Genomic DNA, 24879 nt, shown 5'->3' on the forward strand with positions numbered 1-24879 from the left:
ACAAAATAGTTTTTTGGTTTTAGCTCCCACTTTTAACTGTATTTGATTACTACTATTTAAAAACATACTTCCTTAATTTTCATATATTTTAATTTGAATTATTTTAGTTAATTGAAGGTTACGACGAAATTATCGGTTTGATCAGTTGTTGATCAGTAATTATTACTGAAATTTAATTTCCTTCAGCTAGAAATTAGTTACAGCAGTGAAATTTAATGTATCCAATTTAACAAAATTCGATTGACTGAGATAACTTGAATCAAAACAAATAAAATTCAAAAAATATCAATTAAAAATAAATAAAAATAGGGGTCTATTCCAAAACGGCCTATAGCTGAGGGGTTCTCTCCAAATTTTTCCCCACCACTAAGAAGCATTTTTGTTCGTTCAAAAAAAAAAAAAAATCTACAAATTGAAGAACAAACTTCCGCATCACCACCAACTTATTTTGTATATCTCTTCAATTTACTCAAAAAACAAATGGTATTTCGGAGACGAGTATGCTAAAAATTTAGATAATTTACATCTAAATTACAAAATCAACCAAGAAAAATAGGTTAATTGCATACAAGTCCCTGCAAATATAGTGAATTACAGATATATTCTTGTAAAGTTCAACTTTCATAAATTATTCCTGCAAAAATCCTAATGTTTCAGATATGTTCCTCTACTTTGTTACCGTTATAAAACTGTTAGAAAACTATTTACATTTTCAATTTTACCATCACAAATATATCCCTCCAAAAGTTATAATAGTATAATATAAAAAGAGTAAAAATATCAAAAATTAATCCGGATAAAGTATTTAATGGTTAACTCAACTTTTCTAACAAATTCTAACGGTAGGAACATATATGAAGACATTAGAATTTTTAGTTTTTTACAGAGATAACTTATAAAAGTTGAACTTTAGAGGAATATATCTGCAATCCACTATGTTTGCGGAGACATGTATGCAATTGACCCAAAAAAAAAAAACATACTAACAAGTACACCACAAAAAATAAAAGAGGGAAAATTAGGTGAAAATAACTGCATGAACTCATTTCCCTGTTATTTACAGTACACTTACAGTAGCATATCTTACATTAGCATTTACATCATAGTAAGGAATGAGCCTCCTCTTTCTTTTCTCTTTTCGGTATAAATACAGTATCGGATTTCGCTCTTTAAAAGAGTTCTAAGAAGGTCTCCACTGCAGCTCGATCTGAATCCGGCCACTTTTTGATCCGATGAGGTCGTATTTTTCGTTGGTTCTTCTGTTCCCGACCGCATCCGCAAGGCCAATATCGACATAACCCAAACTTTCCTGCATGATACCGAAGCAAAAAAAAAACAAAATTACGCTGCTAGAAGCTAAAAAATAAGTATGATTTCAACTAACAAACAACTCTAACATCAAATCATACGGTAGGAAGAAGGAGAAAACTATACACTGTTAAATTATATGAAACAGTTGTTATTCTCCAAAAGCTTAAAGCTGTCAGAGACGGTGCTCTTAATATTCAACATATATCAATATCAACCGCAAACAAAACTATTGGAATAGCAATTGCTAATAAGAACTGGAGCGGTATATCAAACTATCTGATAAAATGGAACTATCGATTTATTTTTATTAAGATTACTATAAATTTTCACTAGTTTCTGATCATAACTTTAAAGAACATGTGGAAGAAATATAGCTATGGAAAAAAAGAAAAATCATAACCTCATTGATGAAAACATGATGTACGAAATCAGCTAACTTCCCTGTAAATTCTGTTCTTCGGTGGTAAAATTGAAAATAACTAAAACATAATTTTGTGCGAATTGATAGAATTACTATAGTCAAATAAAAGCACGGAAAAATTAAACGAATACAATGCCATTTTCTTGGCGAATGGTCGAAAAGATATGCTGTACCTTGGAAGATAGTATCGCAACCTTCGATGGCTTGCTATATACCTCTACATGCAATTTTTCATTAATAGGTGGTTCCTCACATACAAAATGAAATTCCTCCTCCCATTTTGGATCCCTAGTTTTCTTTATGCGCTGCATCGAGAAAATATTCCGTTATCAGATGATAAAATACTAAAAATACAAGGAGCTTTCAATCGCGTACCCCCTCCTGCACAAAAGAGGCTTCAAATTGCGTATATGCCCACTTAAATTATAAATTATATGAAACAAGGTCCTAATCTGATATCATGTTAAATTAAATGATACAACCATTGTTCTCCAAAAATTTAAACTACTAGAGAACGATGTTCATCATTTGCAAATATAACAGATATATAATATATGTCGCAAATTAAGATTATGAAGCGCATATGTAGATGGATAATTTTGCAGAAGTACAGATAAAAACATCTCAAATTCGAAACGAAACCGGTAAGTACGAGCTTCTCACACAAAATACCTTGGTTTTTTTCCCCTCTCCCTTGAAAAATATTTGCACGTATGGGTTCGTATGGTGCTTTCCTTCGAGATCCTGCGCGTCGTGAACAATAACAACAAGCAAACCGCCACCCTGCGGAGTACCGTCCGGAGCCTTCTCTACAATATCTGCGCCTTCACCGACATCTCTTGCTAGTTCTTCTTCCTTAAAAGGCCTATACTTTGCCTCGAGAACAATCTCTCCGCGCGGCTTCTCATTTTCGGGATCATTCGGATCCATACTTTTTAGCAAGTTAAGAGTCAACGTTTTCGTCTCATCGGGCGTAAGATCTCTCAAGTGAACAACGTTCGTGCCCATTTTATCGTGTTTGCCCACCTAAGAAAAGAACAAAAACATAATATTACTTAATAGAACAAACACTATGGCATTTTCGCTAAAATGCCACACTTTCTTTTCTTGCAATTTAGTCCACATTTCAAAATTGTGCATCAGTTATTAAAACCGCGCTTCTTGATCCTGTAGCGAACGGGGTTCTGTTTACTTGTACAAGTTTGAAAGCGAGCTGAATTTGAAAAAGGTTAAAACATACAGAACCTACCCAAACTATAGACCATTTGAATTGGCCTTTTAATTCGTTTGATTTGACTCGGTCAATATTACTTTGACTTCAAAATCTGAGCTAATTATTTACATTAATGAATTTATAGTTTCGAGAATTGCATGAAGAATACTAATTAAACTTGTAAAGATTAACAACACATTTAAATTTTAAAGTTAAAGAGTCGTTGACTGATTCAAATCAAATAATTTGAAAGGTTGCTTAGCCAACTCAAAATGGTCCAAAGTTTAGGTAAGTTCTATACATTTTTACCTTTCAAAAATGAAAAAGTGGCCTGTTCTTTTTTCTTTTCTTTTTTTTTTCAAATTAACGGAAATAGATGGCAATGATAAATTGAAGAAGGACACGAAAACAGAAAATCTGTTAGTGGAAAAGGACACACCTGTTCCCAATCATAGACGCTGAGATCCAAATATTGAGTTTCCGGATCCGTAACGGTGAACTTGAATTCCTCATTCCATTCAGGGTTGAGAGTGCTGTGCTTTACTGTTGTTTTCTTAGATGGAACTTTATCGTCGGACATCTTGAGCCTCACGTACGGATCTGATTTACCCAAAAAATCTTTCTTTCGTAGATTGGACGCCCTCACGACCTTCACATGGAGAATTCCGACCGGCTTCTTCAAGGCTCTGCAAGATTTTCCAAAGTAGGATCAGTGACACTTGTCAAAATCAAGGTTTTAAGTGCCCGTCGGAACGGCCCGTATCCACCATGCCATACCGTGCCAACAAAATACCGTCACGATACACACCCTGTGCCGATGGCACAGCTCAAAACCCTCTATTCTTTAAATTAGTAAGTAATTTTCTCAATAAAGTTCAAAAGATGTGATAAAAAGACATAATAAATAGTTAGAATATTTTGTTGCTAAAGAAAATAAATATTTCATGCTATTATGTGTCGGCAGACAAGAATTTTTTTGACCGGCACGGCTCGGCACACACCATGCCGGCAAGTTTCTGGCACGACCCCGTGCCATGGCACTTAAATCCTTGGTCAAAATTAATTTTTCAACTGGCTTCTTTTATGTATGTAAACCTTTCGAAAGCATGTCCATGGAAATAGCCCATATTTGCATTTAAGCCCCACAAAGTAGCTGATACTTTCCATGTCAAACCGCCACTTCAGAGCGTTTCGCATTTGAAAGTGCAAAAGTAGTTCCTTATATACTACTCGGAAAGCTCAAAAGCTGATGGGCATCCACACAAATTTAAGTTGAAGGGTATTCATCAAATATGGGCTAATTCTAACAATTTAGGGACTATTGTAACTTTTAGAGGGGTATAGAGGAAAGTGCATGTATTTTGAGAGGTAAATATGCCCCCCCAAAAAAAAAAAAATCCCTTCTCCGTAATTATGTTGTATTTTTTTGTCATTTACTTTGAAGGATCCATTATTGTCACTTCTAGTGGCTTGGGCCATCCATACATACTCGCAACCTGATTCTTGATGGTCTCCTGCAAATGTTTTAAAAATAGAATCAATTTACGAGAAGAAATATGAAGTTCTAGCGATGCTCTCTGAGACCGGCTCGAGCTAACTGGAAACTCAGAGAACGAATATAACAAATTCAACACATTGAACTTCCACTCGTCGAATCGAACACAATCTTACGTTCATTCTTGGATAATCAACTTTCGTCAGAAGGCCAATAACCAATTATGGTCACATTAAAGCGAGATCTTCGAAGTAAGCATTTGGAGATTTCAATTTTTATTTTTTTTATTTTTGCATAAAATTGCCAATCTTAAGATTCCAAAATTAAACCTCTAGTGGCAAACCCAACATTCTTTATCATTAAAATCATAAAATTTTAATGTTGGAACCTTATCCCTTTTACTACTTCAAAAGAAACAGGTGAGCTTGAAAGATAAAAAAAGACTAGAGTACCTGAGCAAATCTATAGAGACCGGGTATCGCCATTAAATCTGCTCCGATAAATTTTAGTCCGAAATCGATGTGCGGCTGCAAAGCAAAGGTATAGATTGAACAGAAAACTACAGCAGCTCTTAATCAACCAAAAGTAGAAAAGTTGATCTTACAAATTTTCACACCTTATCCAATAGAGAGACGAAGATTTTCGCAAAGCAAGGAAATCTAGGGATTAATGGCTTCAAAGTTATACGCGGTAAAGCGAAGATTTGCAGATCCACCACCTAAAAAGGAAAAATCAAATCACATGGAATAAGTCCGTGGCCCGCAAATATGCTTAATCAGCTTCTGCCATATGTAAGTCATAATTGCATAGTATTTGTAAGAACAAATATCATTGAAATATTACAGTCGACGAAAAAAGTGTTTAGTGCGATAACAGAGTTCCTTTTGTCATGAAAAAGTAAGTATTGACAACCTGAATAGTTGCTTTTAGCCCATATGCCTTAACTACAACAGTGATATTAGGGTTTCCGGCCCACTTTATTGATGGTTCCACAATCAATTCCTTCTCATCTGTGAGACAAACTTTCATTCCTGACAAAATATTAGCCGTTAACGCAGCTTATAGGAAGACAGATGAGAAAATTTTAAAAATTGTCATGAACTTAAGATCAGAATCTGGAATTTCATAGTTTCACGGAAAAAGTTGCAAGAACATAGATGCTCATATTAGAAACCAAAAGATAAAAACGTACAAAACTTATCTGAACTATGAACTATTTTGAATCAGCTATGGTACTTTAACTTCAAAATTTAAGCTAATTATTTACTTTATTGAATTTATAATTGCGAGAATTGCATAAAGTATACTAGCTAAATGTGTAAAGATAAATGGTGCATTCAAATTTTGAAGTTAAAGTGCCGTTAACTAACTCAAATCAAACAAATTAAAAGGTTGGGCGGTAAAATCAAAATTTTAAAAGGCTGAATAGCCAACTCAAAATGGTTCATAGTTGAGGTAAGTTCAGTATGTTTTTTACCAAACAAAACTAAGAGTTAAACCAAAACTAACCGTGAAAAGTTAGTGGTAATGAACCCAAAGTAAATGTTTTGAATTCAACAGATCCGATCTTATATTTCGCAGCATTTTCAGCAATAATTGGCTCCGCTCTTTCTTTCGCCATTCCGCAGATTGCCTAGATAACAAACGAGCATGTTCAATAAATAATATCACAACTCCATATTTGACAAGCTCGAAGGTTTTTTCTGAAACTTGCTACAGAAACAAAACCTTGTCCAGATAAGGCCACATTTGCTCCAAGATGCTGTTAACCCAATCAATCTTCGAAAGAAAAAAAGGAAATTAGAATGATTAAGGAAAGCTTTAAAAGGGTAATTACGATACGGAAATGAATTTTCATTCATGAAATGAAGTTCGAATTTAGCCGGAGTGCACGTACACGATCATAATCTGGACTTTTTACCCACAGGGGAACTTCAAGACGCCAGCGTTCTAAAGATTTCGAATCGTATTCGACGAGCGGGCGAACTTTAACATCCTGAAAACGCAATAACGCAATAACGCAATAATCTCCGACAGTTAAGACTCAAATGCAATACCAAGGAGAACTAAACATCGTTAATTACGAATTTTATTCATGTAATGGCTCTCGTAGCTATTAGCCATTAATTGGTCCAATTTTATTCGCCAAAAAGTGACTAAAATCATCAAATTTGACGAAATCACCCATATGAATTTGCTAAGATTCCCTATTTACCCATTTTCTACAGGGGACCATACCAAAATGGTCTAGAGCTGAGGGAGTCTCCATACATACAATTTAAGTTTCTAACCATGTAATTATTAACAAAGAAGCAAAATTTAATTACTATAATTTTCCAAAGAAAAACATGCATAAAGTTTCTGTTCCACCAGTGAAGATAAGGGCTGGCAGACTGACAGATACAGAACAGCAGATCCCATCAAAGAAATGACAGAATTCTCAACTGATAGCAGAAAATCAAATTAAATGTCTTCTCGATCATTGTCAGAAATCTATGATGTGATTCAAGATCACCGCAACTGTCCTGTCTGTCTGTCTGAGTATCTCGTATTACTGACGGCAGAAGGGATCATAACAGAACACTGGAAACTCAAAAAGTAACCACTACTTGCAATAAGCAAAAAATTTTTGAAGCAGAGGCTCACCTTAGCAACAGCATCAGTGGGTTTGAAGTAGATGAACAACAAGTACCCAAAAAGTACCCCAACAGAACACCCAACGCCAAATCCAAAGAAAACCAATAAACCGTTCACAAAACCCATCTCCAAATCCCCTTCAATTTAGCCCTAAATTACCAGAAAAATAAAAAGAAAAAAGAACATTTAAGTTTCCCATCCTCTCTTCCCCTCTTTCTAGAGAAAGAGAGAGATAGTGAAACAAAAGAGACAAAAAGGAAACCGACCTTGTGCGTAACCAAAATTCTGGTGAAAAGGTGGCAGGGGGGAAAGCTCCCCGGAGTGCCACGTGGGCTTCAAAATGCGCGAAACTTTTTTTTTTGGGAAAACTTCAAAAAACCCCCTGTGGTTTCATAGTTTCTCACTTTAGTACCCTATAGTTTAAAGTGTATCAATTTGCCCCCCCTGTGGTTTCGTTTTTATCTTTTCAGTAACTTTTTCGTTAATATTTCATTAAACTATATACAAAAAACTTCAGATACCCATCTAGATTTATCAAGTATTCATTTTAGTACCCTTTAATTTTAAACTTTATCACTAATTTAAGAAAAAAAAAATATGAAATTGATAAGAAAAAGAGAAAGAAGAAACCACAGGGAGGCAAATTGATACATTTTAAACCACAGGAGGGCAAAGTGAGAAACTAGGAAACCACAGGGGGGTTTTTGAAGTTTTTCCTAAAATTAATTAGTTAATTAAAATGGGGGGAGTTTGGAGTTTTGGGATTAACTGGGGGAGGGGAATGGGATTGATTCTTTTTTTGGATTTGTTTCCAATTCTGGGGAGTGACCGAGTGAGCCAACCAAGTTAAGCCCGAAGAGAGGTATAAAGGTGAATTGGATTACTATTCCCTAAACTTCAAGCCAAGTTTTATTATTTCCTCTTTAAAATTTTAAATTTGATTGTATAATTTTGTCTTATTTTAAAGTTATTTTATTTGAAGATTCAGATTAGAAAATATACTATTAATAGTAAACGGGCTCTGATACTATTAATTAGAGATGTCAATGGTTATGGATATTCAAAATTTTATCTAAACCTGAATCCGAACGGAACGGATTTATCCGGTACTAAACGAATATAGCTTCGGGTATGGACATAAAAAGCGAAAACCGGGCGGATTTGGATTCAGATATGGATTTTGTCTATAATTTCACGCTACTTTTTTCTTCTGCTCAAAATTTTTAGAATATTGTAGTTTTATTTTAGAACATACAAATTTTAATATAGGAATGAAAAATTTTAAAAAGTTTAGTACAGCAGGAAAATTTTAAATTTGACAATAGAAAAGAATAATTTTTAAAAAATCTCAAAAATACAAAGAGACGGGGTGTTGCGAGAATCGAACTCGCGACCTCTTGCACCCAAAGCAAGAATCATACCACTAGACCAAACACCCAAAGCATTAAATTTCGTGTTTTTGCTTTAAACCAAATTATTAGTAATTATTTAAAACTAATGCTTTTCATAAAATATGATAATCTCTATAACAAAATTTAAAAAAATAATTTTTTGGCTGAAAAAATATTTCTCACCTACTTGGTTTCAAGAAAAGTAATTTTCCTAAAAACGTTATATTAAGATTTCATGGAAAAGTCTCCTCTTCGTATTTGAGGTTTTTTCCTCCGAAACAGGAAATTATGTAAAAGGTATTTTCCAAGAGAATAGTTTTTCATGATCTTTTGAGGAATCAAACAACCCCTTAATTTTAAAATCAGAAGTTTTCGAGATCAATAACCCTATAACCCAATTACAGAAATAAATAAAATTATATTAAGTAAAGTTCAAATTTGATATATTAATAACCGAATAAAAGGTAACGTGAATTTTTTAGTCTGATCAAAACTCAAGAGGTGTCACCAACTGTCTTTAGTGCAAATGTCAAAGGATTTAGTAGTTGATACTCGGGATCTCAAGTTTGAAACTTAATTGCTTCACATTTTTAGCTAAATTTATTTCTAAACAAATAAACGAAGCGGAGGTGGGCAACAGAGGGCTCGGGCCGATAGACCCATGGTACGGATCTGACCCATTAAAACGAATCCGTTAAGAAATTTTTTTCTCCTCTTTTGCCCTAAACATGATGAAGCGTATTGTAATCTCCAAAACTTCGTATTCTTTTTCTCATAGTGAAGTTCTCTCCTCAGCTCATGATTTTTTCCTTGTAAATGATTTTCACGTAAATCTGTGTGTTAATTTTATTTTCTGTTTGTGGTTTGTGGTCTGTCTACTTTATGTTCTTATTTTTATTTCTGTTTGTTTGTTCGTTGCAACAATTTCTAGTAACAAGTTTTTTTTTTTTTTTTGAAGCATGTTTGAAGTTAATCATTGTTATTGGCGCTATAATGTTATCTTATGTGTTGTTGATATATTGGCAACTTTGTGTGATATATCGAGCTGCATGTATAGTCCATTGCAATCCTTTATGTCATAATTGTCAACATACCAATAACATATCGGTGAATCCATAGAACAACCCAAAACTTTTCTCTTTTGAAAGTGCTTTTTTTTTTTTATTCCATTCCAACTTTCTTTCTCTTCTCAAATAGATAAAATATTTGGAAACCAGCCAACATAGACTTCATTACTTTTTATATTTTTCTAGAAGCTGATGTGCTAGATTACTTTTGTATATCAAATCTCCATCTAGGTTTGGGCACACAAATATCTTATTCGATATATCTCTTCAATTTATTCATGGTATTCAGTATATGAAGAGCATGATTAGGGATGCAAACGGGGCATATCTAAGGGTAGGAGCCCCGTCCCGCCTCCCGCCCCGACTAGCAAAATTTCGTCCCGAATCCGTGACGGGTTAAAAAATACATTCCATAATCCGCCCCGCCTTGTAACCCACCTCCCGCCTCCCCCCGGCGCCCCGAATCCGCCCCGCCAACTAATATTTTTTATAAAATTATAATATTATTAATATTTTGTAAAATATAAAATAATAATTTTTAATAATATTATATATATAATTTAATAATATCAATTATAAAAATAAAAAATATCNTTTTGTAAAATATAAAATAATAATTTTTAATAATATTATATATATAATTTAATAATATCAATTATAAAAATAAAAAATATCAATAACAATTCAAAACAAAAATTCAAAAGTTTCAAATACATTAGAAATGAGAGTGCTAATTTATTTGTATTTTAAAATTTTTTATAAATATATTATATTTTAGGAATATTTTTGTAAAATATAAATAATTTTCAGGGCGGATTCAGGATGTATCATGGCGGGGGCGGGTCAAAATTTCTTCCGTTTCCTGTCCCGAATCCGTCTCGGATCGTAAAATTTACACCGTTTTCCGCTCCGAATCCGTTTATTTTCTTCCATTTACTGCGCCCGTAAGGGCGGATCGGGGCGGGAGCTCCACCAACCCGGATCCATTTGCATCCCTAAGCATGATCAAATGTCTGTAAGAATACCATATTCAGCATTCAAAATCATTTTTTTTTAAATAAGATAAATTATCTCGTAGTTGAAACATATTATTCTACCAAATCAAGAATATTAGACTTTTAAGGAGCAAAAATCAAATTCCAACTTTCTAAAACTTATCCAAATCCAACTTTCAAATCAAAATATAATTATAAATGCAGTGCAGCTCGAAATGCATGCAGTTAAAATACAACAGTTAAAATTACATACATCTTATTTAATTAGATATAGAAGTAAGTGCAGAAATTATAAATACTGTGTTTGATTATGCACAGTTTATAAGTCCATTTATAAAATTTTATCATTTTATATATGAGATGTTTGTCCCTATATAGAAAAAAATTATTTTTCATTTGAAAGATTATTTAGAAGAAAAAACTTACCTGCTTAAAATATTACTTTCTCCAACTATTCCAGTTGAAACTGTGGCTAATTTGGGTGTAGTTTTGATTGTTGCATTTGAGCCTTCTCGTATAGTTTCAACTGTAGTAATTGAATTCACACGCATAAAACCAAACGGCGAATTAATTTCCACACAATTACCGCTATAATGCAACCAAAAGAGCCCCTTAGTAAAGTGATTACCAACCTAAACCAATTTGAAGTATAAGTTAGCCCCTTAGTATAAGTAAGAATTGTTTTTTCCAGGAATAAATAGAAGTTGAGATATAAGAAGGAATTAGACCAATTTTATATTTAGATAAAAATTGGGTTGTTTCTGGGAATAAGATAATTAGTATTTGGATGGGTAGATTGGAATAGAGAGAATAAGAGTTATAATTATAAATTAAAAATATTTTATCTAATTAATTAACGGCAATTAGAAATAATTCAATAAATTAATAAATTTATTAGCAATGAATATAATAATAAATTAAGAAATTAATAAATATAAATATTAGCTAATTAATTAGTTAATTAATACATTAATTAATCAATTAATTAATTATACAAATAACTTAACTTTTTAATTAGTTAGCAAATTATTTCAGTTAGATAATTAGTTCAAAATTAAATAGATTAGTTAAAATATTAATGGTTGATCAATATAAATATTAGTTATCGAATAAATTGATTAAAATATTAATTTTTAATCAGTTAATTAATTATAAATAATAAATTAATTAATTGTTTTATTATTTAAGTAATAGGTAATGACTTAAATACATTAATTAGATTAAATTAATAATTCAATACCATAATTAAAATTAAATTAGACTTTAATTAACATTGTTCTCCTATTTGGGAACAAGCTCGTTCCACCATGGGGAAAGGGTGAAACAATTGTTTCAAAGTTATACCAGGTCATACCGGCTTATTCCACGCGCTGTTAGAAAAACCACTATTTTCGGGTGAAAAAAATAGCATTTGAAAATAAAGAGGAGAACAAAGTTTTTTTTTTTTTTTTTTTTCTTGTTTTCCAATCAAACACTACCTAATTTGTTAGCCAGGTATATACAATTATACATGCGTGTGAGTAATGAACTACTAAGGGTGCTCTACAATGTTGTTTTTATGGGTGCTACTGTGTTGGCTAAATTTAAGTGGCATTTTTCACAGCATGAGTGATACTTTATTTGGGCATTCAAATAAGGCCAACATCAATCAAACAAGAATCAAGAATACTAGTTTGGGTATAATAAATCCAAATCCAACTTTTGGAGTCAACTTATCAATAAAGTGATTATCAACTTAATTACATTGAGTCTTTAATTTTTAATTGGGATTATTATCTCTATCCCCTTCAAAATTTCTAAAATATCTTATGCACTTTTACTTTTTTTTTTTTATTTCAAATATGCTCCTAGTATATTTCTCCGTTATTTAAAAATAACATCGCTGTTAGTATCCGTTAAATCATCTCAAATTAAATTTGGATTAAATTTTTATTAGGGTTAAAAAGAAGTCAAAATATTTCTTTTATCGCTAACTTATTAATTTATTTCCTAAACTTATTTTCCAACCTGGTCTTATTTGGATGTCGAAATAAGTTATCCAATAATATCTTATATGGCATGAGAATTTGGGAAATACAAAGGATTACTCAATATAGAAAAAAAGTTTTTTTTTTTAAAAAAAAAGAACAATGCTAATCTATATAAGGCAAAAATGGATGTAAATCTTACACCTCATCATTCAAAAACTATTATTAGCCTCCTATCTTGTCAATGTTTTTTTTAATAATATTAAAACTTCAAATGATTTGTGAATCCTATAATGAAGGGCTTAAAATCTACATCTCTCTTTTTTTTTTGTAAATAAATTTTTATTAAAAGTTAAGCAACTATAGGTTGCGAAGCAATTCAGTTTGACGCGACTAGTAATAAAAAATTTTGCAGTCCTAGAGGATAACTATCCTCCCAAAAGAATAATCTACATCTCCATATATCAATATCATTTAGTAGTTATAATTTTAAGATAAAAAAGTATAAAACTTGAGAGAACTATACGTCGTCATTTTGATTTCACGATCCAAACTTTTAAGGTTTTTATTTTATAAAATTTATTTGAGTTAAGCCATTTAATGACTCTTCCATTGCAAAGTTTAAACAAATTACTTAATTTAACGAAATTATACTTATATAAATTATATAAAATATACTAATTAAATCCGTAAACGTAAGCAACGTATTCAAATTTTAAAGTAAAAAAGTTACTAATTAATTTAAATCAAATAAATTAAAAAAAAAATAGATAACAAAATTAAAATTTTTAAAGGGTCAAATCAAAATGTGTTATAGTTGAAGTAGTTTGTACCTATTTTTATTTTTATATAAATTTAATTAATAAATTACATTAGGTAATCCAGTTTTTTTTTTCAAAAAAAAAAAGCAAAAATATGCCAATACCCATCAAACCTATCCGTGCGGAGAATTTCGTTACTTGGTGGATGACCGCTTCATCCGCACCATTTCCCGGAACAAAAATTGGTGGACATAGTCCCCAAACATAATAATATGGGCATTATTCGGATCCGCGCCACGTGGCAATCTGTATCCATTTCAATCCTCTAAAAAAAATATTATTTTTATTAAATTAAAATATTTAAAAAATTATTTTTGTTGGGCGGTTGAGATGAGCTCGGCTTGCCACGTGGCGCCAATCTGGATAATCTTCGAAATATTATGTTTGGACACTATGTCCAGCAAATTTTTGTCCCCATTTCCCGTCCCCACCCCCCTCTCTCTCTCTCAATCAAATCCCAACGTAGAAGAAGAAGAGCCTCAACGACGACGACGACGACGACACCGGCGACGGAAAAAAGGACGAAAAACCCTAACATTTCACATATCTCGTCACCGAGAGTTGGGGTTGGGGTTGCTGCGGAGAGGCATTTGGCGTTGGGGGGGAAGCGATTTGGGTCTCTCTCTCTCTCTGTGTGTGGAAGGTTTGATATGCGTAATTGAAAAGGTGGAGGGTAGAGGAGGAGGAGGAGATGAGCGCGTCGCGGTTCATAAAGTGCGTGACGGTGGGGGACGGCGCCGTGGGAAAGACCTGCATGCTCATTTCCTACACCAGCAACACTTTCCCCACGGTGAGCGTTTTGATTCTTTTTGACGTGTTGTTGTGGTTGGATTTGGGTTTCTTTTGGGGTGGGGGTGTGTCTAGGGTTTGGTTGTTGTGGAAGGTGTTGGGGGCGAATGTGGGTAGAGAGTTGCGTTTATTGTTGTGTTTGATGATTGAGGGTTTGTTTGGTTATTGTTCTACCGAATTGTCGTGGGTGTTGATTCTTAGATTAGGACATTATTGATTAAAAGAGGTCCATAATTTAGAAAAAAAAAAAGTTTCTTTTGTGTATTGTGTTTGAATTTAATGTGACAATTCTCATGAATAGCTTGTTTTTTATTTTCTTTTTTTTTTTGGGATATAATATAGCCACGGATCTAACTCAGTATTTTCCATATAATTAATGTTAGAAAAAAAAAAGTTTCTTTTGTGTATTGCATTTGAATTTAGTGTGGCAATACTTATGAATAGCTTGTTTTTGATTTTCTTTTTTTGGGATATAATATAGCCATGATTTCAACTTACCATTTTTCATATAATTGAGGTTTGTTGGAAGAACATAGGAGGATAAATGTACCTGTGTGTGTGTTTAGACTTTTGATAGTAAGGTTGGTGATGGAAGAATAAATAAAAAGGTGGTAGGAACCAATGTTACCTGGGATAGGATATGCTATTGTATGCAGAATGGCTACGGGAATATGGTACGGCGATTTCTTAGGAACGCGGTACGAGGGGGTAGGATTAGTCGGAATGTTATTCCAGAATGTGGTTCCTTCATAATGTCAATACAAATTGACATATAATTAAAAAAAAGAATTAATAACTTATCTTTTTTATTACATAGTTGTCTTCTTTCGTTAAGGTCACATTGGGTATTCTCTTTTCTAATCAAAACAAGCTCTCTATCTCTCTTTCCATACGACTATGACTTCGTTGTATTATTCTATCTAGTAAAACACATTTCTTTAAGGTTATCTAACAAATTAGATTTAGGAGTTTTAATAACTTCTCTACTGTTCCTCTTCGCCACTTTTTGCGATCCGGATTAAGAACCCACTGCGAAATCGGTATGTGCAATCTGACTCGCGGTTCATAGGGGGTCTGCGATTCTGGTAACTATGGTAGCAACCCCTTTTAATTTGTTCCTACATTGAAATTTTGCATTTGTATTTACATAGGAATTTGGGGAGTATCCTATCAATTTAACCATATCAATGTTCTACTTCTGCATGCTCTTGTGACACAGACATTAGATACAGTGAAAATTTTGATGATTGCATTCAGGAGCATACTAAGAGGAAGAGAAATTTAAATTTTTTTGATCAAGTGGTGCAACTAAATCCCATCATTGTGCATGTGCAAAGTACTTGATTTAAATCTTTGAACTGTACAACCTGTGCAATTAGGGTCATAGAGTATTATTTTTCACGTCCCTCTTTGTTTGTCATTTCTCGGCTTATTCTTGGGTTTTCCACGTCCCTCTTTGTTTGTCATTTTCTACTGATGATATTATCCGTGTAGACACAAATGTGTCATGTATTATGTTTGTAAAGTTGTTAAAGTCTCAAACAGTTAGCAAAACGGAGAAAAACAAATCTGATCTAATTTTCTATGGCTAATCCAACATTTCATCTAGTTAAACGAGTTCAGACTAATATATTTATTTTGTAAAATTAGGATCCAGTGGTTCTAGTTTATAATTTTTCAATTTGCTATTACCGCGTTCTTCTTGTTTAGATTGTTGCTGCCAATTATATTTTATAACGAATGATTGTGTCCTTAGGTGATATTCCTTATATTATTCTTACTATTATTATATGGTTTTGGAGACAGGATTATGTGCCGACAGTGTTTGACAATTTCAGTGCAAATGTGGTAGTTGATGGTTGCACAGTCAATTTGGGTTTGTGGGATACTGCTGGTAAAATTTGCTTATCCATCCCTTATATATTTCCCTTTTTATGTCTGACTCATTACCGCAGCCAATATTTAATTGATGAAACAGGGCAGGAGGATTATAATAGATTAAGACCATTAAGCTATCGTGGAGCTGATGTTTTTCTCCTGGCCTTCTCTCTTATTAGTAAAGCCAGCTATGAAAATGTTTCTAAGAAGGCAAGAAACCAGTCCTCTGTAATCCTGCCTATTAAATCTCTAGGGAGTCTAAAATTCTTCTTTTATAATCTCTCTTTTTTTTCTTTTTTTCTTTTTTGCATTTCAGTGGATTCCGGAACTAACGCATTATGCACCTGGTGTTCCAATGATTCTTGTCGGGACAAAGCTTGGTAATATCCCTATTATGTGCTTGATTATATCCTATTATGTGCTTGATTATATTGTTGCATGTTTCTTATACTATAGTTTGTTCTTTTTTGCTAATTTAGATAGATTAAAAGCCTTAATGCAACTTTTCTTATCCGGTCAATTATTAAATAAAATGCAAGTAAAAAAGTATGATTTGAGAGCTTATATACACTTGTAAAATTGCTGTCACCTCTTTAGTTAAGGTTTTACATATAGGCCAAATTTTATTGCAATTTCTTCTTGGCATTGTTAACTCTATACTCTGTAGTGTTCAAATTTTGAATAGCTTCCTATTCATTTGTATCGTTGTCGAGGAAGTAAAAAAACTAATGAAAGCTAAATTTTGAGGAAGTGTCAAAGTTGCAATTGTGTTTTTTTTTAGAAAAAAATAAACTAAGACAACAAAGGGAATCATATTTACAGCCTTACAGAATGGCAAAAAAGAAAATACATCAAAATAAAATGCGTGGGTAAGCTTAAATAGAAGTGCTTTCTTTAGAAAACATGTCCTTTGAGCTAATTCTTCTACAATGAATTATTGGTATGCCATGCCTACTTTCGTATAGATGTTCTTAGTATCATAAGAGTACCTCCTCTAAATGCAGCCTCATGTCCTTCTATCATAGCATTTCAATGTTCTTAATAATATATTGTATATAGCTATCCAGAGCATTTCAATATTCCTTTTCTAGTACGGCGATATCTACTTTGGTAGTTTAGCTTTGCTTGTTCATAAATTCAAGTGAAATTAGTGAAGCCATAAAATTGCAACACTGAGATTACTACCTGTGCTGGCATACCCAACTCTACTTTCATTAAAATGTGTATCTATAAAGTGGATTTCTTACTTTTATCCCTAATATTTTCTAAAATCCGTTACATAATCATCGTATAAAACAGTGTTTTAGATAGCAGCTCTATAGTTCATGTATTTGATTTGTTTAATTCTGTATTTAACCTCTCGTCGGCAATGGCCACAGATCTTCGGGATGACAAGCAGTTCTTTGTAGATCACCCTGGTGCCGTTCCCATCACAACTGCTCAGGTATCACCCCATGCCAGAGTAACATTTCTAGCTTCGGAAACCATTCTTTTACCTATACTATCTATTACTTCCACACCCTCTACTTATCTATGAAAAGGGAGAAGAGCTGAGGAAGTTAATCGGAGCCCCTGCGTACATCGAATGCAGTTCAAAGACCCAACAAGTATCAACTTTTCCCTCTCCGCATTATCTCATTTCACGTCCCTGTAATTCTCAACGACGCACTTCTTTTTTTCTTGGCCTTTCATTTGCAGAACATCAAAGGCGTTTTCGATGCTGCTATTAAGGTCGTGCTGCAACCGCCGAAGCAAAAGAAGAAGAAAGGGATGGCGCAGAAGGGCTGCTTTATTTTGTGATCCGTGAGGAGGACGACCGCGAGCGACTTGTAATCTTTTTCTCTTCTTTTAGTTTGAAATTTAATTTCACGCTTCAAATCAACTTGACTTTGTTTATTCTATCGACGGCATTGAAAAAGCTAAGGAGGCATAAAATGTTTGATCTGTTGTTCTATATTCTGTCTAGTGTTTATTATGTATGATGTTACCTTTGCTTTCTTTTTTCTTTTTTTTCTCTTTTGTTTTTTTGAGGAATGGGGTATTAAAATCTTGGAATTTTTGTTTTCTCTGTTTAGGGCATGTTTTTGTTTCCTGAAAGTGGAGGGGTTTGGAGTCGTTCTAGTCGTTATTTGATTTGCTATAAATTAAATTTGCTCGTAATTTTATTATTCTTAAATATCATAATTGACTTCACCTTGCGGTTGAGAAAGAAATAAAAAAAATAATTATAAAGTAATTGTTGTAATATTCTTTTAATTTTTTTGTTTCCTGCTAATAGGAAAATTTTAGATAAAATAAACTAAAAAAAAAAATGCAATCTAATATTAGAAGTCATTGATTTTCTGTCAAATAAGTGACAGTGAAAAAATAATTTTTATTTGAATTTCAAGGCAACGAAAAGTTATTTTCAATTTAAAAATTAGTTACGGATGGACAAAAATGCTCTTAATCAATGTAAAGGGCTTCATTGATTAAGAGCATTTTGCAAATGATGGATCTAATTTGTTACTAACTTAATATTCAATATTGCAAATGATGGATCTAGAGGATGCGAGATCAATTCATTCGTCGATCCTGTTGGAGATCTCCATAGGTCGGGATTTATCAGAAATAAGGTTAGAGCTAAATATTGAAAATTTATCACAATACTATTAGGTCGAAATGATGATCTACCTACACTATTGTATTTTTTTCAAAAATGATGATCCCTGAGAAGTGCAAAATATATTTAAATTCTCTAGAGCAAAATCTCTTACTATATGTATACTAGGCTTGGCTAGTAATTTGAAAAAAATGATGATAGATAGAAAACCTATGAAAGTTCTATTGTGGGTGTGAGAATTAAAAAGAAATTTGTTGTAATTTTTTACTAGAAGTATGATGACTTATTTACTAATTAATTATTTTTTATTCCATACTGCTTTACAAAGTGGAGTCCTTCAGTAAGGATAGAACTAGAGCAACCGAGTAATAACTACATATAGCTAATGTTGAGATGATAAATTTTATATACTTCTATAATAGTTGGGCTATTGATCAAGCCCTCTTTGACATCCCATCTACATTTCATCTACATTTCAGTTGCTTCCGCTACAAGTGTCATGACTAGTGGCATAGATTTTTAAGCATCGTGAGAGCATTATCATTAAGGTTTTTGATTAGATAGCAGGCATTGAGCCACTTGACGTACCTGCTATTGAGCTCGATGTTGATAATGGGCGTGGGCATGCCCGTGAATGTGGGTGTGGCCGAGAACATCGAAGAAGAGGAAAAGCTACACGGATCTAATTTTATGTATTTTTTATTAACATAGTATTATTTTGATTGAATGCACTGTATTTTGTATTGAAACATATAAAATATTTTATACTCCTTTTTCTTATTGATTTTCTTTCGAAAAGTTTTATCTTATTGAAAATCTAATGTTGTCAAAAAAAAATTTATTGATATGCTTTTCAAAATTCTTGTATTGTTGAAAATCTGTATTGTTGAAATTTTTGTTATCGTGAAACTTATTTTTATTATAATTTTGATGTTGAAATTTTTGTTATTATGAAATTTGCTATTGTTAAAATTTTGATAGGTACTGGGTGCACATAAAGACAGTGAATGATTCGCCATCTTCATGAAGACGGTGAATCATTCACCGTCTTTTATGAATCCCACAACACGTGAAAACACTTAAAAATGTGAATCATTTATCGCCTTCAAAAAGACGGTAAACGATTCACCGCTTTCGTAGGAAATTTAAAAAGCGATAAATGATTTGCTGCCTTTCTGAAGACGTGAACAATTCACTACTTTCGACAGTTTTGTCCACTGTGACACTGAGTGTCATACCCTAAGTCCCACCCATTGGACCCGTTTGGGCACGTACAACATGCTCGCCGAACATGCAAGGTTTCCTCTATCCGCACGAAGCGAAAAAAATACACCAACATGTAGCATATATGATATGTGGACAATAGAACATCAGAGTATTTACTTTCTAAACTAAAATCATTACAATAGTACTCTTTAAAGTTTACAAACTTAGTTCTTCCAAAATATTATAAATATTTTTATTCATCCAATAGGGGTATTCTTTAGACCATTCACACGATCTAGCTACTTAGCGACACCATTGTTGTAGTCCCGTACCTCACTAGTGATATTAGGATTTGAAAAATGAGTGAACAATAATAGGATAAGATTTTGAAATAAGTTTTCAGTGAGTACAACCATTGAAAGTGGTGCTTTATACTCACTCAATCCAAAGGACACAATACTAGATAATAATAATAATACATGAAACATCTATTGCTACAATAGAATTGCAAGTAGAAAAAAATACAACTGTAATATCTTAAGTACATATACAATATTCCACAGTGTTATACCAAATTATTGATTTATATTTACCCAACTAATCTCTTCTCTCTAAACAATCTCTCTAAACAATCATTTGTTTGGTTCCATTTCGTACTACGCACTTCATAGAAAGTCGAGAGAGATTAGCATCTTTACAATTGGTAGGCACTTGGGTCGAGAGAGATCGGCATCACCAAATACTGTAGGGAGTCGAGAGAATCGACATCTCCCTTTACAACTTTGGAGAGTCCAGAGGGATCTGCACCTCCCAATTTGACACTTCCGAAAGGTTTCAACATGTCTCATAATTACACCATAAGTTCTCATAATTTCTAGGGTTAAACACAAGGTCTATTTCCATTCTTTTATTCTCTAGTTCAAGTTTTGCCTAGAGTTCTAATGCTACTATATCACCTTAGGTTTCAACCAAGGTTAATGCCCACTTTATTTTTCCTATGTTCTCAGGTTTACATGATTCCTAATTTATGCATATCACATAGTTTCTTTTTTACATACAAAGGGTTAGAAGCCCTATTTTTTCCTAGGTCAAATACTAATAAGTTATCTTGGCCTATTAGATTTTCTAATATGCAACTAAAATATATTTTGGTTTACTTATTGCTAATGATATATGCATATAATCGAAGGAAGCTATAGACAAAGGGGAGATCAAAGTCATTTCAGCTATATTTTCCACCTTCTCTTGAATACTCCTAAAGAGATATTCTTTGATCTCTTTAGAACACCAACAAAATTTTTAAAAGGAGTTTTAATTAAGTTAAAACCAAAAATCTCTCATTAGACAAAAATTTCAAAATAAACCTAAAAATTTCAACTCACTTTTTCTTCCTCTTACAAGAAAAACAAAGGTAAAGTAAAGGTGTCCGTGAACTGGATCGAGTCTAGGTAGTTGATATATTGTACCCGTACCCTAAAAAGAAATGGGTAGAAAAAAAAATATATACCTTGCCCATTTAACTTCGGATCAAGTCCGGGTCTGGGTACTTAAGTTAAGAATATATCCATTAGGTCTATTTGAGCGGGTCTGAGTAATGACTATCCGTATACTACCCGCTTAAGACTGTGCATGGATTGGGTACGAGTCGGGTCTAGATCGGGTATGAATACCCATATGCATATATTTTTTATAAACTTTATTAAACAGTTTATGGACAAATCATAAACCTCTCAGTATAGAAAACTTGCGTTCTAATTAGTTGCACCGTCCAAAAAAAGTCGTTCAAAAGAAATATTCAAGCAGTAAACAACTAGGTTTAAAAAAATCAAGAGTAAAATAAAAAAATTAAAAAAAGTAAACAAAGCAACTAGGGTTATCACTAGGATAAAAATACACAGAGACCCTTCATCTATAAGTCCTATTGAAATTGATCCATCAACTTTAAATTTTTTTATTTACTATATGGTATTTCACCTGGTCCGAGTTCGGGTCTGGATTTGAAAACTCTTCCGGTCCCTACCCATTAAAATATCGGGTTCAGGTCAGGTTCTAGTCTGGTCTGAGTATAAAGTATCCGGACTTATATCCGAAACTTTAATGGATAATTTTTTTTTACCCGTATACTATCCAACTTTTATTGGATCTAGTTCGGGTTAGGGTAGGGTCTGGGTCGGTTATGGAATACCGGGTATTTTGGACGGCTTTAGGGTAAAGTGGGTGCCTTCTCCCTTCTAGAGCTTTCTTTTATTACTCGTGAGCTCCTCCAAGCCTCAAAAGAGATGGATCTCCAAGATCCAACAATAGGGTATTTAGGGCTTTCCTTCTTCTAGAGAGAAAGAATAGCGGGAGAGTGAGATAGAGAGGAGGAAATAGGGAGTTAGGGTTTATAGCAGTGATGTAGGGTTATATAGAAGTGCTATTGTGCCCAGTTGGTGAACCAGACACCCGCCCCACTCCGCCTAAACCTTATTTCAAGTGCCTGCAGGGGAGACTGGGCGTCTAATTATTTGAAGCACTGTGTGGTTACTGTTCTCGAGTTAAGCATCCGAAACTCATTTGGACCCCCGCGAGCGATCATCCGAAAGATATTTCGGGTGCCCATAGGATCATTCCGACATCTAAATATTTAATTCCAGTGCGCACCCAAGCTCTCGGATTAGGGGGCCAAAAGATGGTCCGAACATCTGAAACTCTTTTGGACGCTCAATTCCCTGTTACGGGTGTCCGAAAAATCTAAAACTCAGTTTTTTACATCTTTTTGAGACTCCGTTTCGATCCGAAGTGATTTTAATTTGATCGAAACTCAATATAGTCTTATCCAAATCCATTTTAATCATGTCTAATATGACATAATCCGTATTTTTATCAATTTATATAAAGTTTAGTACATTACACTTAAGTTGGCAAGAGAAAAGTTATTTGGCCAAATAAATTTTTAAAAAATTATTTAGCCAATGAGAAAATTTTACCGTGTTACTTAAAAAAGTTCGAAAATGTCGCAAGGGGACAAATTGAAGTGTATCTTTTAAAAATATTATTATAGTATAAAATAATATTAAAATATAAGAGTGAGTCTGGTATGCTTCTGGAAGCACGGAGCGTTCCGTGCTTCCAAGTCGTTTTGGATGTTGGGACTTTCGAATCGACGATCAACTCCGTTACACTTAATCTAAAGTATTTTAAGTATCTAGAAAATAAATTTTGTGATTTTTTTATATCATTTGCCTAGTAATCGAAGTGGCTCAAAATCAACGGCTGAAAATAAAAATCTTACAAAATATGATGATATGACATTAAAATTTTAGATAAAAAATATTGACCTTGTTTTATATAGTATAAAAAATTTTCTATCAAAATTTCACGTGATTTGGATATTTCTACACCGTTAAATTGCAAACGGCTCCCCACGGTCATTAAAATTATTGATTTTGAGCCCCTTTGATCACTAGGCAAATGATATCGAAAAATTACAAAATTTATTTTCTAGGTACTTCAAATACTCTAGATCAAGTTTAATGAAGCCGATCGTCGATTCAAAAATCCCAATATCAAAAACGATTTGAAAGCACGAATACTCCGTGCTTTCGGAAGTATATCAGCTCACTCAAAATATAATATAATAGACTATAATTAAGCCAAAAAGTTTTATTATTTCGAGGCCAAGCATTTCCGGATGGAATGTCACATGGAATGTCACGCAATAAAGAATAATAAATAAAATAAGTAAGGGTAAATAGGTAAAAACGTCTTTTAGGAGAGGAAAAAATAAGTTAAAAATGTATGGAGACCCATCACTTATGCGACTTTCTGAAAAAAGCCCCTCGACTTTTTTATTATTTTTTTAATTAAAACGTTATTAACTTCTATTTTTTAATTGAACTTTTTTATATTTAGTACAATCACAAATTTTATCAAATTTAAAAATTTCATCAGTCATGAAACATTAACTGACATTATGATTATTAATTTAGTCAAATTATTAATAAATTTGTAAAATTTCTAAACTTTTAAACTAAAATTACTAAAGCAAAGATAGTTGAGGGAGCAGTTTCACAATAGGTTAAAGTTGATGGGCTCTCTATACATTTGGGAATCTCACGGTCCACTCGTCTAACCATCCTATGGAATGTCGGATAATAAAGAAGAATAATAATAAATAAAGAACAATAAAAAAAAATAGAAGGGTAAAAAAGTAAAAACATCTCTTGAGAGAGAGAAAGAAAAATTGCAAGGTTGGTACTCAAACTATAAAATAATCGACATTTTAGTCCTCAAATTTTTGTTCGTTATAATTATTTGTTCGAATTTTCAGAATTATTATAATCAAATATCACAATGTATATAATTTAGCTGACTAANAATCAACGGCTGAAAATAAAAATCTTACAAAATATGATGATATGACATTAAAATTTTAGATAAAAAATATTGACCTTGTTTTATATAGTATAAAAAATTTTATTTTATATCGTATAAAAAATTTTCTATCAAAATTTCACGTGATTTGAATATTTTTACACCGTTAAACTTGTAAACGGCTCACCACGGTCATTAAAATTATTGATTTTGAGCTCCTTTGATCACTAGGCAAATGATATCGAAAAATCACAAAATTTATTTTCTAGGTACTTCAAATACTCTAGATCAAGTTTAATGAAGCCGATCGTCGATTCAAAAATTCCAAGATTAAAAACGACTTGAAAGCACGGAAGACTCCGTGCTTTTGGAAGTATATCAGCTCATTCAAAATATAATATAATAGACTATAATTAAGCCAAAAAGTTTTATTATTTCGAGGCCAAGCATTTCCGGATGGAATGTCACATTGAATGTCACGCAATAAAGAATAATAAATAAAAGAAAAAACTTCAAAAACCCCCCTGTGGTTTCATACTTTTTCATTTTAGTACCCTATAGTTTAAAGTGTATCAAATTAGTACTTGTGATTTCTCACTTTATCACTTTAGTACCCTGTGGTTTAAAGTGTATCAAGTTAGTACTCTATGATTTTATTTTTGTATCAAATTAGTACCATGTGGTTTTATTTTTGTATCAAGTTAGTACCCTGTGATTTTTAAACCACAGG

At 32.7% G+C, this 24879-nt stretch overlaps 2 protein-coding genes and 1 non-coding gene across 3 annotated transcripts; 1 reads left to right on the top strand and 2 right to left on the bottom strand.

The window, feature by feature from the left end:
* On the bottom strand, positions 1019–7297 carry LOC109712480 (synaptotagmin-2-like). Its single transcript, XM_020236064.1, has 12 exons — positions 7087–7297; positions 6338–6436; positions 6169–6219; positions 5950–6073; positions 5353–5471; positions 5057–5158; positions 4893–4967; positions 4383–4459; positions 3385–3631; positions 2405–2758; positions 1906–2037; positions 1019–1309 (listed from the first exon to the last, which is right to left on the bottom strand). Exons 1-12 carry the CDS (start codon positions 7201–7203, stop codon positions 1181–1183), a joined length of 1626 nt encoding a protein of 541 aa, XP_020091653.1. The 5' UTR covers positions 7204–7297; the 3' UTR covers positions 1019–1180.
* On the bottom strand, positions 8444–8515 carry TRNAP-UGG. The gene has a single exon. It is a non-coding gene; the product is annotated as a tRNA-Pro (tRNA).
* Positions 13915–18040, top strand: LOC109713065 (rac-like GTP-binding protein 5). Its single transcript, XM_020237019.1, has 7 exons — positions 13915–14108; positions 15914–16001; positions 16086–16195; positions 16302–16365; positions 17365–17429; positions 17527–17592; positions 17684–18040. Exons 1-7 carry the CDS (start codon positions 14010–14012, stop codon positions 17783–17785), a joined length of 594 nt encoding a protein of 197 aa, XP_020092608.1. The 5' UTR covers positions 13915–14009; the 3' UTR covers positions 17786–18040.

The sequence above is a fragment of the Ananas comosus genome, linkage group 7 (assembly GCF_001540865.1).
Source record: "Ananas comosus cultivar F153 linkage group 7, ASM154086v1, whole genome shotgun sequence".
Taxonomy (NCBI): Eukaryota; Viridiplantae; Streptophyta; class Magnoliopsida; order Poales; family Bromeliaceae; genus Ananas; species Ananas comosus.

What these genes read in the sequence shown, in the direction of transcription:
- LOC109713065 (XM_020237019.1), top strand. Translation starts at nt 14,010, where the DNA reads ATGAGCGCGTCGCGGTTCATAAAGTGCGTGACGGTGGGGGACGGCGCC. An exon ending in GGGTTTGTGGGATACTGCTG is followed by an intron (nt 16,002 to 16,085) that starts GTAAAATTTGCT and finishes TTGATGAAACAG; the next exon opens with GGCAGGAGGATTATAATAGA. An exon ending in GCAGTTCAAAGACCCAACAA is followed by an intron (nt 17,593 to 17,683) that starts GTATCAACTTTT and finishes TTTCATTTGCAG; the next exon opens with AACATCAAAGGCGTTTTCGA.
- LOC109712480 (XM_020236064.1), bottom strand. Translation starts at nt 7,203, where the DNA reads ATGGGTTTTGTGAACGGTTTATTGGTTTTCTTTGGATTTGGCGTTGGG. An exon ending in TGTGGCCTTATCTGGACAAG is followed by an intron (nt 6,074 to 6,168) that starts GTTTTGTTTCTG and finishes TTTGTTATCTAG; the next exon opens with GCAATCTGCGGAATGGCGAA. An exon ending in GGCTAAAAGCAACTATTCAG is followed by an intron (nt 5,159 to 5,352) that starts GTTGTCAATACT and finishes TTTCCTTTTTAG; the next exon opens with GTGGTGGATCTGCAAATCTT.